Here is a 17,531-nt window from a genome sequence, read left to right as displayed (position 1 = left end):
TTTTGTACCTTTTTTCTGACTATGTTTTGGTAAAGTTTTTTTTAAGTGATTACCTATGGAGGACTAAACCTGCAAAAATTATAAATAAATAAATGTATAAATAAATAAATATATAAACGAATAAATGTAATAATATGAAAATAAATACAGGAATGAATGGTTTGATAAAACAAAATAATTCGTTTTAGCTATTATTGATCTTAGCTTTAACTTTTCTTTTCATTTTTTAAATTGATTTATTATTTTTTGTGTCCATTTTTAATTATTTTTAATTATTATTATTTTTTATTTTTAGATTATTTTATTTATCATTTCCTTTTATTTTTACATTTATTTATTTATACGTTTATTTATTTTTATATTTATTTATTATCGCATGTATTTATTTCCACTTTTATTTATTTATTCTTGTATTTATTCTTACTTTTCTGTGTCTTGTATGATAATTAGATGGGTTGGTCTTGCCTACTATTGGTTCAGCGTAGATTGAAGCGTTTGATCGATTACTCTTGACTTGTTTTGGACTAACGTCACGTCACTCACTGATCGTTTGCTTCGTGTATAACGTTAAGTAACTATGGCGGGCGCACAATTAGCTAGAGAGTTACAGCATTTAGCCAATGAAGTCGATAACCATGCATCAAATGACTGTGTGTCATTTAGATTAGATGCATTTATTGATGATTTATTACAGATTGACGGCGAGATAAATGACAAAGTTCTCCCTCGGTTGTTAGCCTCTTTGCAGCACATTCAAAGTCTGTGCGAGTCAGAGGGTGCTATGCTATGGTGGCGTTACAGTTCAACTGGTGAAAATCATAAAGCACAAAATGTAATAAGGTTTAACTACACAGATGAGCTTGTAAACCGAAGTCGCAAGCTAACGCTTTGTCAAAGTGATAGTTATAAGCAGCCTTTCGGTTAGAAAAGGCGTAAAGATTTGATGTAACATAATGTAAATGAATTGAGACATAGTGAACTTAAGTCACAAGTTAACACGGTAGTAATGAGCATCGTTCTTTCACTACAGGGGCCATCAAATGGAAACCATTCCTTCTAAAAAGACGTGGTTACTAAACGGTACTCGTAAACTACATTTCATAAGAGATAAATAACACAGAGGTCACAAGTTAAGACGGGCATATTCCCTTGATTCATCCAGCTGCATATTGTTGTGTGACATCTTGATATTATTGCAAAGATCCGCAGCAGCTAGCATTGCGAAATAGCTTAGTGTGATTGTTACCGTAGTGACACGCTGCCTCGCTTTATTGTATGGGTACGAATCCCGTGTCAAATCGCTTTATTTATTTTTTCACCTCGCTTCAGCCGTTACGGGCGATCATACCAATAATTTGCAATCTTAACAAGAATGTCAAAATCATGTAACAAGAAAGTCTGTGTTTATTAGACATCTTAATATCAAGTCGTCTTGTGCTTTCAGAATCGACGAATCTGCTGAGGTCGTTCATGCACCTCTTTGGCAGAGGACCTGTAACCGGAACTTGGTCACCACCTTAGCACCCCCTGACTCGCACAGATTTTGAAGAACTTTGTCATTTATCTCGCCGTCAATCTGTAATAAATCATCAATAAGCGCACCTAATCTAAATGACACACAGTCATTTGATGCATGGTTATCGACTTCATTGGCTAAATGCTGTAACTCTCTAGCTAATTGTGCGCCCGCCATAGTTACTTAACGTTATACACGAAGCAAACGATCAGTGAGTGACGTGACGTTAGTCCAAAACAAGTCAAGAGTAATCGATCAAACGCTTCAATCTACGCTGAACCAATAGTAGGCAAGACCAACCCATCTAATTATCATACAAGACACAGAAAAGTAAGAATAAATTCAAGAATAAATAAATAAAAGTGGAAATAAATACATGCGATAATAAATAAATATAAAAATAAATAAACGTATAAATAAATAAATGTAAAAATAAAAGGAAATGATAAATAAAATAATCTAAAAATAAATAATAATAATAATTAAAAATAATTAAAAAATGGACACAAAAAATAATAAATCAATTTAAAAAATGAAAAGAAAAGTTAAAGCTAAGATCAATAATAGCTAAAACGAATTATTTTGTTTTATCAAACTATTCATTCCTTTATTTATTTTCATATTATTACATTTATTCGTTTATATATTTATATATTTATACATTTATTTATTTATAATTTTTGCAGGTTTAGTCCTCCATAATTACCAAGTGTTGTCCTGATTTCTTTATAGAAATGTTAAGTAAATGTAGAAAAGTTACTTGTGTGGTTTTAAAACTTCAATCTCTCCATTCCTGACTGTCACATGGGTTAAGATGACTGTGCCGTTCTGACGGGATACCGGAGGATCTTTCAGGCAGGTACGGACAGAGCATCACTTCAGTGTGCCGCTTATATGTCCGTCCTCCACACACTCCTCGTCCTTTCCTGTTTTTCTGCTCTGTTTTATATTCATTCCTCTCATTGCATTTTTTTTTAGCATTTTTATGCTTGCTGATGTCTCTGAGAACATATTATGTGTGCTTGTCAGTGTTATCACATTGGGGATGTGAAGCTTCCTCAAAAGCCCACTGATGCTTAAGAAAATGTTGCTGCCATTGATCCGTTCTTTCATTCCTCTGCTCCTTCAATTGATCATTGCCTCATAGCTGTTATTTTTAATATGTCAACTTTTCTGCCTGTAAGGCTGAATATATGAGTCTGTTTATGCCGTCCTTCACTGCCATATCTAAAAATTGCAACACAGACCCTCTGTATAATTAGTTTTTTGCCCAGCCCATGTGTGTTTACAGCTACTCTCATTCAACTGCACAAGTCTCATGCAGTTAGCGTGTTGAATGTGTGAGGTGCAGGTGCAAAGGTGAGAAATGGAGTGTTTTTGTGTGTTGTTGCCATTGTTTCCTGAGAGAATTTTAATTGAGAGACGCACACAATTTACACTGCTGAAAAGATAAACAGCCTTAGCATGTTTTGCTGTCTCGGAGACCAGCTTGCTGACCACTTAGATAGGTTTTAAGCAGCTTTTTAATATTCAAGTAATTAGTTTAAAGTATAGTTAAGTTTAGTGGTTTTGGTTAAAAAATACATTAAATATTCACCTGACAGATTTTAGAGAAAAGATGTATTGGTAGGTTAGAGACTGATTTCTGATTTTTACATTTTTATTCAATCAGAAATGCTCCATGAATCATTTTGTGTGCGATAAGTTCACCTCCAATCCGATTGGGTGACAACACTGAGACTGCCCATTGCCCACGCCTTGTGGTATGCGTCATTCTAGTGTTATGTCTATCCTGGTAGAAAAAAACGGCTGTTTTCCCACAGGAAGTGCTTTTATCCCAGAAAGTCAGCTATTCAGCATTATAATCATGCTGACTAACCAATGGAATGTCTGTCAGTGTGTGAGGGGGAGAGAGAAAGACAGGAAAATCTCACAACTGCATAAACCATTTTCAAGTGAGGTGATGTTGGATATCTCACTTTGGCAGCTATGACATTTTTCAGGTACACTGAAGCCTTTAATATTGCTGGAATTCAGCTAAGCTGGGGCTGCCCTCCAGCAAAATATAGACTCCTTTTGAAAAGATTCACTTGAATTCATTTATTCTGTTCACCTTTAGGATACCATCCACAAAATGTGTGGACAGGAACCTTTAAAAAATGTATTTTTATACAACCAAATATTTCCTGGTTTTACAAAAAGCTTTTGAAAAGCATGCCTGCTTTTTGTTGATCTCATATTTACTGATGTATTTCCCTTGCACAGATAACGGAAGCATTGACTCTGTTTCTGGTCGAGGAATACAGCTTCCTGGTCACAGGGAGGTAAGATGTCAAACTCATTTCATTCATGTCCTGTTAGAGCTTATTGTTCAAGTCTGACTCGTTTTAGAAAGAGATTTTGGTGTTTGTTGTGATTTGAGGTTTGAGGTTGTTTTATACTCAGAGGTGTAAAGAGTACCTGAAAACCATACTTAAGTAAAAGTACAGATACCTTGCAGTGAAAATTACTCCATTACAAGTTACAAGTCACCAATTCCAAAACGACTTCAGTAAAAGTCTTTGAGTATCTGATTTTAACAGTACTTGAGTATTTTACTCATACTGAATGTAGGCTCAAAGCAGCACTAGTTCTCAACACTTAGAGATATGTCTGTGAAAAACTAGAAACAGTTGATTTGTGAGGAGAGCAATCGCATTTATTTTCTTAAATCATAATAAGACTGAACACCTCAAAATTGCAACAAATCATGGCCGACACCATAACCTACTGTACGTCTATTACAAACACCCAAGTCTCATTTAAGCTCAAGTGCTCATAAGTAAACCAAACTCCTTCAAAAAGGTCTCTTCAATATAACAGATAAATAAAATAACGAATAGAATAAATTTACTCCAATACTTTACACCACTGTTTATACTGTAGCTACAGATACTCAAACCGATGAGTGCTGTTTTCATGATCTGGAGAACCTTTCTGTTTATGTTTTAAACATTTATGTTTGGACAGTTTAAACAAACATTTAAGTGGAGCTCTTGAAGGTCAAAATGATTGGTGAGGCCTTTTGAAGCAATATAAAGTGTTACTGGTTTTGGTGTCAGAACAGACATGGTTTTCATCTGACTTAACAGTTAAATGTAGTTAAAAATATCTGCAAGCTTGTTGAATAAGTCACCCATGTGATGCCAGTTTGGTGAAGACACATCCTGAGAAACTGTAGCACCACTCTATAGGACATATACTAATGATGAAGCATTGAGCACTATTGTAATCTCAGCCCTGTAATGGTATAAAATAGATTTTCACAACACAGACTGTAGGCCGTTTTCAAGAGTTGACAAAAAAGAGAGAATTTTGCATTCTTTTATTTACTTAATATGTCTTTTAAAGTAATCTGATGTAATTACTTTCTGTTGCAGTGTTTAAATAACATAATTCATCAGTGCTTGGAAAGGTGTCCACTGCTGGGCACACATGAAGTCTCTTACAAATGCCATTAAGCTTCAGCAGTTCTCAACAGCTCTGTAAAAAAGGGAGTGATCTGCTCTTATCAGAGCCAGAGTTTTAGAACTATGTGTGATATGGACATTTTGCACAATCCTTCTGTAACACCATAACAGAAAGACCTTGGGTATCTGTATAAATTCAGTTCAACATATTTATATAGCGCTTTTCACAATGTGCATTGTTCCAAAGCAGCTTTACAGGAGCAAATAATAAAAACAGAAAAACACAGAAAGGTAAAACACAGCACAATGCATGGTGTTTATGTTTTACCAAGCAAGATCATAAAAACAACCAATACTTTTGCGTCTGAAAAACGACAAAGAGCTTCTAGGTACTCTTTTGTTTCCTCGGAAACTCTATCTGCCCGTCGATGTCTTTCCGGGGCTGTCAAAACTACCGTCAACTTTCTATAACTTAAGCCTGGCTCAGATTACAGGATTCTCGGCCAGATTTTACCCCGATTTCCCCTCCCGAGAATCTTTGAAAAAATCGGGTCCAGAACCTCGATCGGGTCCGAGATTCGGCCCAGATTATCACGTAATGTGAGGCGTTCACAGATCGAATCTTACACCTCCCGATCTGCTCTGAGAGAAATCGGGGCCGCCCCGATCATATCAAACATGTTTGATATTTAGGATTTTAAATCGGGGTGATGACGTTGGTACTTTCGCAACAGCCAATGAGAGGCACATCTGCAAGGTGACGGAGGTGACTGACAGACCTTTAAAAATGTCGACCGCGAAAGCTCCTGCAAGGGAATGTTTGACAGCGGAGATGGAGGAACAACTTGTGGCAACAACATGATTGTCTATATAATGTTTCCTCCAAAACATACCACAACCGCACAGATAAGGAAAAGAGCTGGGGAGAAGTCGCGTCGGTTTTAAATGTACCGGGTAATTTAACTGCTAACGCGCAGCTTGTAGTTTCGTTCAACAGATTGTTATTTGGCTATAGGCATACATAGAACATGCGTTTATGTGTTTGTTTTTATGCTGTATCTTATAATCACATTGGCATTCATCTTTATTCTCGGCAGCGACTATTTTTTTCTTCCGATATTTATTAACATTAAACTTAAGCGGCTCGCCCAAAGCACAGTCATAACTTCAGCCCTAGCAAAAAGCATTATAGCACCCCCTGCTCAAAATACGTTCCCGCGGCTTTGGACAGACAGACAGAGAATCATTCAGAGAGCGACAAAGACGTTACACAACCGTTGCCAGGTGAGATCACGTGAAATTAACTTTGCATGTCCCTTTGTTTACTTCTGTTTCCCGGTGAGATGACGTAAGAGACCTCTGGTATGATAATCTTAATATTATCCTGTAGTTTGGGTGTCTTAGGATGTCTTTTGATGTGCAATTATGAAATAAAAAAACTTCCAATCAAACTTTCTAAATGTTTATTTTTGCACTTGCTACCTTTAGTCTTATTTATAAACACAACTTTACCCCCCAACGTTTTCTTATCTGGACATTTCACATTCATAAATGCAAGTTTACAAAGGGCAAACCTATATTTGTAGTGCTTGAAAAAGAGATTCAAATGTAGATGTGATGTCAACATCTAAAAATAGTAAACCCATTAAAACGGTTACTATTAGCTCCTTTTACAAAACTGCATATCCTATGGATATGTAAAATATGTGTAGTATATATTTAGTTGTACACTGATGAGTGTGAGCTTGTTTAAGAATTTAAATAAAATAATCTGTCAAGATTCTTTTTATGTGTGTGCTGCAACCAGATTTTTAATTTTTCCAGATTTTAAAACTCCTGTAGTCTGAGCCAGGTTTAAGATTTTAAATAAGAGAATCTGTCAAGATTCTCCTTGTGTGTGTGCTGCAACCAGAATTTAAAATCTGTCAGGATTTTAAAACTCCTGTAGTCTGAGCCAGGCTTTAGGTGCAGAAAAATCAAACGGCACATCATCATGAATGACACATTTCTGTGCGCTACAATATCATCATGATCGTTTTCTAAACTATGCCGTCATTGGTGTGAAGTGCTTTCATTTTGCTGGAGGTAACGTAAACAACTAAGGTTAGTTAACGAGGGGTGAACGCAGACAAAACGTTTTAAAAACTGGATGGGAAAGGGTCTTGTATCGCTCCCGCATCATATTAAGCTGCATTTCTAACAAAGAATGGCAAAAATGCAGATGTCATGTTAATGCACACACCTTGTAACGTTACTCTGCTTATGACGTTCACTCCAATGTGCTGCTGTGAACTGAAGAATGCGCTAAATAACGCAGCCTAACGCCGTTTTCATAATAAGAGTTTTAAACGGGACTATAAAGCGATCTCGAATTCTTGTACAGATTACATTATTACTCACAATATTTTAGGGAGGCTAAGCTAGAACTTTAGGGGGGGGCTTTAGCTCCTCTAAAAAGGGCCTAGCAACGCCACTGGTGTTCTATATTATAGACTATAGACTTTAATATCACTTTTTGTTCTGTACACCACACAGAATCTTGTGGTCATTTTGAGATTGTGTTCAATTGATAATTGGTCAACAGTAATCAGTAATCCTCCATGCCGTAATCAATAGTAGTATGGGGGGGGGATGTTGGAGTTGACAAAGCCCCTATTTAATCTAAGTGCTCCATTAGGAACCCTCTCCCTTTTCATTTCATTATGTAATGCAATATAATGTTCTCACAAATGGCCTTCCCAGTGCACAGCTATAGCCAACTTTATTAGTTAACAGCTTTCCTTATTCTTGCCTCTCTCGATGGCCTTATTTACGGAAACGTGCCAAGCCGTCTAGCATTTTTGTGTGACTTACGTCTTGGCTTGCCTTAGGGTCTGGAGCAGCACGTTTGTTAGTACAGCTGGTATTTCCTCCTGCATGCCTTTGTGATTTCACCTTTTAACTTTTGATGTAAGGAAGGACTTCATGTATTTCTCAATAGTGAACAGTGCAAAAGTTTATCTCTTTGGGAAAAAACTGCAGGATTGGCTAACTGGAAATCCTCAGGCATGTTTTGTACTTGTGTGATGTCAGTGGAGCAGAAGTATGAGTTTCCCGAGGTTCTGTTATGGTTTATTTTCTTATGGTTAATGGTTTGATTGTACAGTTGGTTAATGCCAGTGATGATATTAATGGTAAGTGAATGGCTGAGATGGCAGGGATGCTATTAAATAAGGCATATGATAAGTAAAAATGTTTACATGAATGTAATGCTTGGAAGTTTTATAATTTCTTTGAAGGGGGACACACAGCCACATGGTTTTGTGGATATTATAAAGTAAAACATGCAGTATAAATCCCTTGATATCAATGAGATCATATAGAGTCATTTAGTATCATGGCATACCAACGTTTTGGTGTTGTCATCTGATAGCATCAGTGTATCGTGATACTGTAGGAGACATTTTTTTCTTAGGGAAGATAAGATAACTCTTTGTTCAGTTCATTATTTTTCATGTATTTGTTTGTTTTGCTCTAGACTGATAGACTACTGATAGAAGTAACCTCTCTCATCTTATCTATGTACATCTCACTGCAGTCCCTCATGCATCGATCATGATGCTATTTCTGCAGTGTTAGTGGGATGACGTTTCACTTGGCTCTGTGTTTCTCGGCCCGCGCACTACAGTGAATTCTTACGCTGTGTATTTCACGACCATTTCTTGCTCAGGCTTGCTCACACTGCTTTCATGGTCTGTTGGCGTGTTGGCAGTTGGAAAACATGAAAGACCCTTATCATTGATAGAAGTCACATACGTTATGTTGTGTATTTCCAGTGGAGACAGCTTTTAAAGGCTCTATGCTTATATAGTTGTGTAAGAGATTTTGTCTTGATTTATATCCCCTGTCTTCTTTAGATTGACAAGTTTGAACAGAACCGGGACTCAGTGTACTTTAGGGATGGTATACGTCGCATCGATTTTGTCCTGTCTTACATGGATGACAAAGATGGAGACAAGAAAGCGGTATGTTACTATATACTTTCATGATTATATCATTAACATACACATACTCCATACACAAACAGACATCAGATTTATTGGGAAACATTGCTTTGGCTGATTTGAGTTTTAAAAGTGATGTCCAGCTTACAATACAGTGTTAAACATTTCTATATTAAAGTGATAGTTTACCCAAAAATGAAAAGAACACAAAAGAATGTTAGTGAACGAACAACGGCGGTACCCATTCACTTGCATTGGTTTTGTGTCCATACAATAGAAGTGATTGGGCACCTCCGTTGTTCGGTTAATAACGTTCTTTAAAATACCTTCCTTTGTGTTTGAAATGACAAGAAGGCGAGTAAATGATAATAGCATTTTCATTTTTGGGTAAACTATTATTTTAGCCTCCGAATGTATAGTCAAACCTGCACATAGGCATAAGTGGATCCATGTATGTACAGTATGTGTGTATAATCTATAGGTCCTAGGTCCATTGGCAAAAATGACTGATGTAGAAATACTAGTTACTGTGCTTTCGCCAAGATGTTCTGCACTCGCTCTCTTTAAACACAATTACCAAATGCCAGATGCGCTTTATTCCACATTGTGTATAAAAATAGCCTGGTGAGGATCTGGGCAGGGCTGCATGGTGGTTCGGGGTGAGATGTCTCATATGACACAGTGAGAACTAGGGGACTGAGTCAGAATCAGACGGACCGAAGCAGTTGCACAATACACTCTAAATGCAGAACAGAGATTGCAAATAAAGGGATCAGAGTTCAACCACGTCTACCACCAGATGCTTTATTCTGCTTAATGAACACTGAAGCGTCGGCTGGTGAATCGGTTTGATCCTTGATAATGTAGCATCTGTTTTCTCCAGGCTGCAGAGGTTGATGATGGCCAGACTCTTTCCATTAATGAAGGTCATATCCCTTGAGTCACCTGTGTGAGATGCTGTTCCATAAGATAGGATGTGGTAGTCTTGGGTCACAAAGTCTTTTGGGAAATATATGTTTACTCTGAAGACTATGAGAAACCTTGTTTACAACCTTAAATGTCAAACTATTTCCTATATCCGGATCAAAAGCTGAATGAAACAGTGACTTATAAAAAGAGAGTTGGGTGGATGCAAAAACTATGAATGATATAGTACAGTAACGTAGGGATGATTTTGTGTGTGTGGTTTGTCATCCAGGAGAGAAGAAGAGAATTTGAAGCCAACCTGGAGAGGGCTGGTCTGGAGCTGGAGTCTGAAGATAAATCGGTTAGGTGTTGAATCACAGATGCCCCCTCATGGTTGCAATGGCATTATGCATCTAATGTACTTAAAGTGATCGTTTATGAAAATTCTGTCATCATTTACTCACCCTCTTGTCATTTCAAACCTGTATGACTTTCTTTGTTCTGCTGAACACAAAAGAAGATATTCTGAAGAATGTTGTGAAACCGATCAGCGAAGGTACCCATTCACTTCTATTGTTTTTGTGTCCATACAATAGAAGTGAATGGGTGCCGTCGGTTTTTGTGTTCGGTTTCACAACATTCTTCAGAATATCTTCTTCAGAAGAAAGTCAGTCATACAGGTTTGAAATGACAAGAGGGTGTGGAAATGATGACAGATTTTTCATTTTTGGGTGAACTATCCTTTTAATATCTGTCTTTTCAAGATTTAAAAAAATATATATAAATAAAACACATTGTTAGTTTGGAAATAGATCTCAGATACAATTTTATTTTGTTACAAATAACATCTACTCACTCCAAAACATCACCCCTGCAGGAATCTGATGACCGTAAGACGCATTACCTGAAGATTCACGCTCCTTGGGAGGTGCTGGCCACCTACGCTGACGTGCTTAAGATCAAAGTGCCCTTTAAAGAAAGCGACATTATTCCCAAAGCGCAAGAAGGCCCGCAGGAGTGGTTTACGCGTCCTTTCCGGCTGCCGGATAACATCATGACACCGGAGCCGGACTACTTCACCGCAACTTTTGACAAGAGTAAGGTGGACTTCTTCCTCATCGAAGATAAGGAGACGTTTTTCCCTCCTTCTACCCGCAACAGGATTGTGTACTACATCCTCACCCGCTGTCCTTACTACAAGGAAGACCGTAAAGAAAAGGACAAGACGGGAATCAAGCGACTGCTGAACAATGGCACCTATACCTCTGCCTACCCGCTTCATGATGTGAGTGTTCATTTTAGTTTCATTTTATTGTAGCTTCATTCATTTGAATGCTGTGCTTAAAGTGATTTCTTTCTTCCGCAGAACACAAAAGAAGATATTTTGGAGAATATTGGTAACCCAACAATAGTGGTTCCCTTTAACTTCTGTTGTATAGTCTCAAAACCAATGCAAGTCAATGACTTCCGCTGTTGTTTGGTTACTAACATTCTTCAAAATATCTTCGTTTGTGTTCTGCAGAAGAACATAAGTCATACTGGTTTGAAATGACAAGAGGGTCATTTTTGGGTGATCACTTTATTTCTTCAACATGTTATCTAGTCGTAATCTGGTTGTTGTTTGTTTCTCAGTGTCGGTATTGGAAGAAATCACAAGACATGCAGTGTGAGAGCGAGCGGTTTCACCTATATAAGAATTGGGCTCGATTCCTCTGCTTTTACAAGGAGCAGCCGCTTAACCTAATAAAGTGAGGACACTGTTGGCATTTTGTATTTTGCTTTTGGTATAAAAGTGATGTAATTTCTAGGCTACTAGTGCAACAAAACCTCTAAAAGACTTGGTGAACACTGCCCCAGTCTGCCAGTGGTCAGCCAGGCTCCACCCCAAACTTACGCCATTGGTTGAGCCAGTTAATCTGGTGGGCTTGGTTGGCTAGTTAAGTCACTCAGCACTACAGTATTGAGTAATGTTTTCATTGCAAACAGAGTCGCAATGTTTTTACCTTTCAGGAATTCATTCTACCAACGGTTTAACTTACAGCTGTTTATGATTGGGATAGGAGAAAATATTTACATACTAAGAATGTTAAGAGCACATGTTTGTAAATCATTAGACTGCTTGCTTGGTAAAGAGACAATGTACCTATATGCCACTCAGAGTCCCTTATCTGTCTCAGTTTTACAGAGCAGCGTATCAGATCATTGCATTACTACATTTCCTGACTCTTTCTGTCATAGGAAGTACTATGGTGAGAAGATTGGTATCTACTTTGCCTGGTTGGGCTTTTACACAGAGATGCTGTTTTTTGCTGCAGTCATGGGGTTGATCTGCTTTGTTTATGGCATGCTCAGTTACGATGACAACATCACAAGGTTTGTTGTTTTAAACAGGATGAACTATTTTTATGATGTAAATGCTCTTGGATAACTTGTAAACAGTGTTGAACTATTCTATCTTTGATGTGATGTAGTCACAAAGGAGCACATTGTTGGGTACAAACATTTTAGTAGTATTCACCTTTTTCTCTTCTTCCTTGAATGTGTGTCTTCAGTAAGGAGATCTGTGACTCTGACATCGGTGGAAATATTGTCATGTGTCCACTCTGTGATAAAAAGTGCAGCTACTGGAAACTCAATTCAACTTGTCTATCATCATGGGTAAGAACAGTTCTGTCACATTAAAAGTTGCCTAAAGAATATGATGCCTGAATTGTTTTTCTTATTCATGATCGTTTTTTTCACAGCAATCCCATCTGTTTGATAATGAGGGGACAGTGTTCTTTGCCATGTTCATGGGTATTTGGGGTGAGTTAGGCCTACTTTATAAATATACCTGCTCAATAACTCCCTCTGGTGGTGGGCTGGAGTGTTAATCACATTTTGTGCTAATCTGAAGATCTTGGCACATGTTTACTAAATGAATCTGTAAATACCATAATTGTCTATTCTGTTTAAAAATATATGAGTTTCTGTAGAATCTGCAGAGGAATTAGTAATACAAAATTTGAATGAGAAATAAAAACAGCGTATAAAGCGTTTCAAAGTATTCATGCAGTCAAATAACAGGCTGCAGAATGTGCTCACTACATTAATGAATGATGAATTGTGTGTGTTGTTTATAATACATCACTGTCTGTAAAATCATTTGAGGGTAGTGGTGCATACTGAGTTTCAATTACTGAATGCTGAATTTATTTCACACTAGGCTCAAAATGAGTTTTCATTAATCTTTACTGCATGAATATTCCTGCACTCAGTGTACTGTGTACTCGTACATTAAGAAATATTTATTCAGCTTCTACACTTTGTAAGACAAGTTTAAGGACAATTTTTTTAGCAAAAGAAAAATGTTTTGTAAAAGGACCACCATGCTGGTTGGATATAAATATGTATAAATAATTCAGTAGGCCTATATAAAACCAGCTGGTCTTAAATAATTCTCTGGTGGGTGATGCTAAGGTCTATTTATGGTCTCTTGCTCTTTTTTTGTGACCGCTGTGAAGTGACCCTGTTCCTGGAGTTCTGGAAGCGGCGGCAGGCCCGTCTGGAGTATGAGTGGGACCTCGTGGACTTTGAGGAAGAACAGCAGCAGCTCCAGATCAGGCCTGAGTTTGAGTTGAAGTGCACACACAGCAGATTTAACCGCATCACACAGGTACCTGCCATTATACCATAGTCTTTTTGAATACTCGATTCTGATTGGCTGGAAGGTGTGCATTAAAACTAATGTCCTGGTAGTTCCGGTCAGTTTGATTAATGTTTGAAATTAACTGATGAAAATAACTTTTCACCTGTCTGATCAAATATTACACTGTAAACATCAATAACAGAGCATCTTGGCAAATGACCATGTTATAAGCGGAATAATCCATGGCTAGCCTTACATTAAAGGATTTTAATGCGCTTCTCGTTGGGTGGTTGTTGGACTCCACTTCTTGCATTAAAATCTTTCAGTGCACAGCTAGCCATGGATTATCCCTTACCCGCTTTTTAGAGAAGAAGTGGTCTTGTTTGAAATAAACGACATCATTAGATATAGCAAACTAATTTGCTATATTTGCACATGCAATTCAAAACATGAATGTGAATTAACAAAGACATTACTTTTTATTTAAAGCTGTTTGTATTTTAAAATGAGAAATGTGTATTGAGATATGGGGGTCAATCTTGATGTCATAGTGAAAAAGAATTTGTCCCGTCAAAACAAACCCTTGTTGTTTGCATCATATACATTTTTTGTATAACTTTATGTTGAGTTCTTTGTAGTGGAACAAGATTCTTTTAAATATAAAAAAGGTTAGAAAGAAATTGATGTTTTAAGAACCTTTGACTGAATATCTTTTTGGGGGGAACCAATAATAGTTCTTCTACGGCATCACCTTTTGTGGCACTATTATTGGTTTTTCCTACTGCTTGGAAATTCAGTTTACATTTGTTTATACATCTCATTTATGGTTTTATGTGTTATTAATTGATTGTAGTTTAGTCATTTTGATTCACACGAAAGTAACTTGCATAGTCTGAAATCCAAATGGCAAAAATGTATCCATACATGTCTGTAAAAAACACATCTTGACTTTGTTGACACTCTTATTGATAACAGGAAATGGAGCCTTATCTTCCTCTACCCAGCAAATGTGCTCGTTTCTGCCTGTCTGGAGCAACTGTTCTCTTCTGGGTGAGTTAGTAAACTTCTATTTTTTAGACGTTGAGGTTATGTATGCTATGCATATAGATCAGCACTTTAAAATGTCCTTTCATGTGTCTTCTTTTTGTTAGACGTTCCTGATAGTGGCCTGTATAATGGGAGTGATCGCTTACAGATTAGCAGTTTATGCAGCGTTTGCCAGCGTCATGAAGGACAGCCCCACCAGTAAGATCCAGTTGGTCGGCTCCCTCATCACCCCTCAGCTTGCCACATCCGTCACCGCATCCTGCATCAACTTCGCCATTATCCTCGTCCTCAATTTCCTTTATGAACATGTGGCCATTTGGATTACTGATATGGGTGAGTGAAAATAGCATAAAATGATCATCATTTCAGACCAGAGTCAATATGTGGTTTGAGTTTAATTATCCATCCAAAGATGGGCAAGTTTGACATTTTTTCATAGTGTTTGCTCTGCACTAATGTGCCTGTAGAGAAAGGCTGTTTGTTCAGCAGTTTTTTTGGGACTAATCTCTTTTTTTTATTTACAGAAATTCCCAAGACGCATCTGGAGTATGAGAACAAGCTGACAACAAAGATGTTTATGTTCCAGTTCGTGAACTACTACTCTTCCTGTTTCTATGTGGCGTTTTTTAAAGGAAAGTTTGTGGGTCATCCAGGCAACTACACTTATATGTTTGGAAAGTGGAGCAGACTGAGAAATGAAGAGGTGAGACAGTGTGAAATAGCCCCACCCTAGAAAGACACAAATGTTGTAATCAGAGATGGAGCTGTGGAGCAGCAACACTTAATCTCTGCTGTCTCAAAAACAACTGTGTAAAATTTTCCTACACGACAAACAATCAACAACTGCTTATAAAGCTAATTATTGTGTTATACTTGACTAGTCTACTTTTAGCTTCTCATGTATAAGCTGCACTGTGAATGTGCAAAATAACTGGATGCCAGAAACACCTCATGTCTTCTGATTGGCTAAACAAAGATTTTGACTAATGGCTTATAACTTAAATGGAAAGTTTCAATGGCTTATGAAATGATTTGTACACGCGTGTAATGAGAAGTTTGTTTATATTTAGTGTGACCCTGGGGGTTGTCTGATTGAGCTCAGCACACAGCTGGTCATCGTCATGGCTGGAAAACAAATGGTTGGGAATGTCCAGGAAGCTCTGCTGCCGTAAGGATTAAACTTTGAACTTTGACCTCTAAGAATACCATATATATTTCACATACAATATGAATTTCGAGGATGTGAAAGAGTTATTCTCTAGACAATATTCGAATGCAAACTAAAACACGTACTGTATTGGTCCCTTGTGTCAATGTCACAGACTTCTCAGGAACTGGTGGGGCAGCAGGAAAGGCCGGAGTCATCCGGAATGTACATATAGCAGATGGGAGCAGGACCACGATCTGCAGAACTTCAGCCAGTTTGGGCTCTTCTACGAGTATCTGGAGATGGGTATGATTAGCTCAAATACACATTTAGGCGCTACTCAAAGTTGATATACTAAAACAAAAATTGCAATCAAATTATGCCATTTGTGTTCTTGGACAGTTTTAATTTGGTATGTTTAATGTGTGTTTTGGACAGTGATCCAGTTTGGCTTCATAACACTTTTCGTGGCCTCTTTTCCACTGGCCCCTCTTCTTGCTCTCTTTAACAACATCCTGGAGGTGCGAGTCGACGCTTGGAAGCTTACCACACAGTTTCGAAGGCCGGTGGCAGCAAAAGCACGCAACATCGGAGCCTGGGAAGAGATTCTAAATGTAGTGGCCATCTTGTCTGTGGTCACAAATGTATGTACATATGGTTCCACAACTTTACTTACAGTTAACTGATAAGCAGTGCCACACCCTTTTAACAAAGAAGCACATTGTTTATAACCATTGTTTAAATCAAGCATGAAGCACTACTACAATTCTTTGTTATTTTTCTGTCTTTTAATTGTACTTTTAGGCCTTCATCGTTGCATTCACCTCAGATATGATTCCTCGCCTGGTCTATCTGTACGCCTACCACCCAGGCAGTGAGGCCACTATGAGAGGTTACATCACCAACAGTCTCTCCTTTTACAACATCTCTCAGATCCCTCTTGATAATCAACCAGAGCCGGAGGAAAACCCATCCTGGTTTAACAGCTCTACCTTCACTAGATGCAGGTATGTGACCACCTGAGTGTAGAACATCTGAAAATGTAAATGTACACGTTTTACCAGTAGAATAATAACATTCACTTCTACAAATTGGGTACAAAATTTGACCTGACATTTTTTTTCTAGCAATAAACATTGACAGACTAAATGGAATTTGCTTATTATCCTGCAATCCAGTTGAAAGGGTCAAAAAGGTGTTACTTCTTGGGTGTCACCATTTTTTAGTAATGTTACATGTTTGTATTAGAGAGAAAATCAGTATATATTATAAAGTAAAAGAGTTCCTTTTAAAATATGGATACATTTTCCTACAGTTTCTCGGCAAGAGACGAAGTTCAAGGAAGACTAACACGCAATTTGGCTTAATCATTTGTTTTTATCTCATATATGTCATTAATTAGGTATATTTTTATATAATTTATGTGTAATATTAAACTGCACAGGTCAAGATGACTCGCATTACCCCGATGACTGTGTTATTAGTTTGAGCATCTGTTATCGGGGAATAACATGCCTTGGAATTAAGTATTCCAGACCGCCTTAATGCATTAGTTAACATGAATAAACAATGAAAATCATATTTTTTACAGAATTTAGTGTTAATCTTTTGTAATTCGAATACAGTTGTTAATTGTTAGTTCAAGCTCAGTTAATTGTGTATCGACTACTGTTAACAAATAGAACCTTATTGTACAGTGTTACCGTAATATTTTGTTTAATCATGGGATTTGTGTCTTTAAAGCAACACTGTGGAACATTTGCTCACAGGTTCCCCCATGTGGTTGATAAGCACAATTGTCTGTTACTAGTGTCGTAAATACTGTCGCTGTATAAGCTTCCCCGTGGGCAGCACA

General features: G+C 37.5%; 1 protein-coding gene across 2 annotated transcripts in view; it reads left to right on the top strand.

The window, feature by feature from the left end:
- The window catches only part of ano5b (anoctamin 5b), a 35,451-nt gene that overhangs the window by 14,692 nt on the left and 3,228 nt on the right, over positions 1 to 17,531 (top strand). The window contains exons 2-18 of one of the 2 annotated variants that reach the window (XM_057356362.1): positions 2,331 to 2,375; positions 3,782 to 3,840; positions 8,862 to 8,969; positions 10,147 to 10,215; positions 10,732 to 11,139; positions 11,487 to 11,602; positions 12,093 to 12,227; positions 12,407 to 12,512; positions 12,599 to 12,659; positions 13,358 to 13,509; positions 14,458 to 14,532; positions 14,634 to 14,862; positions 15,054 to 15,232; positions 15,600 to 15,697; positions 15,852 to 15,982; positions 16,115 to 16,320; positions 16,481 to 16,683. In XM_057356362.1, the coding sequence (XP_057212345.1) occupies positions 2,331 to 2,375; positions 3,782 to 3,840; positions 8,862 to 8,969; positions 10,147 to 10,215; positions 10,732 to 11,139; positions 11,487 to 11,602; positions 12,093 to 12,227; positions 12,407 to 12,512; positions 12,599 to 12,659; positions 13,358 to 13,509; positions 14,458 to 14,532; positions 14,634 to 14,862; positions 15,054 to 15,232; positions 15,600 to 15,697; positions 15,852 to 15,982; positions 16,115 to 16,320; positions 16,481 to 16,683 (2,380 nt within the window). The remainder of the gene's footprint in view (positions 1 to 2,330; positions 2,376 to 3,781; positions 3,841 to 8,861; positions 8,970 to 10,146; positions 10,216 to 10,731; positions 11,140 to 11,486; positions 11,603 to 12,092; positions 12,228 to 12,406; positions 12,513 to 12,598; positions 12,660 to 13,357; positions 13,510 to 14,457; positions 14,533 to 14,633; positions 14,863 to 15,053; positions 15,233 to 15,599; positions 15,698 to 15,851; positions 15,983 to 16,114; positions 16,321 to 16,480; positions 16,684 to 17,531) is intronic. The other variant, XM_057356448.1, reaches the window with a different exon arrangement.

The sequence above is a fragment of the Triplophysa rosa genome, linkage group LG1, assembly GCF_024868665.1.
Source record: "Triplophysa rosa linkage group LG1, Trosa_1v2, whole genome shotgun sequence".
NCBI classification, from domain to species: Eukaryota; Metazoa; Chordata; class Actinopteri; order Cypriniformes; family Nemacheilidae; genus Triplophysa; species Triplophysa rosa.
The sequence above is the reverse complement of the archived record's forward strand: the minus strand, read 5'-3'. Positions and strand labels throughout refer to the sequence as shown.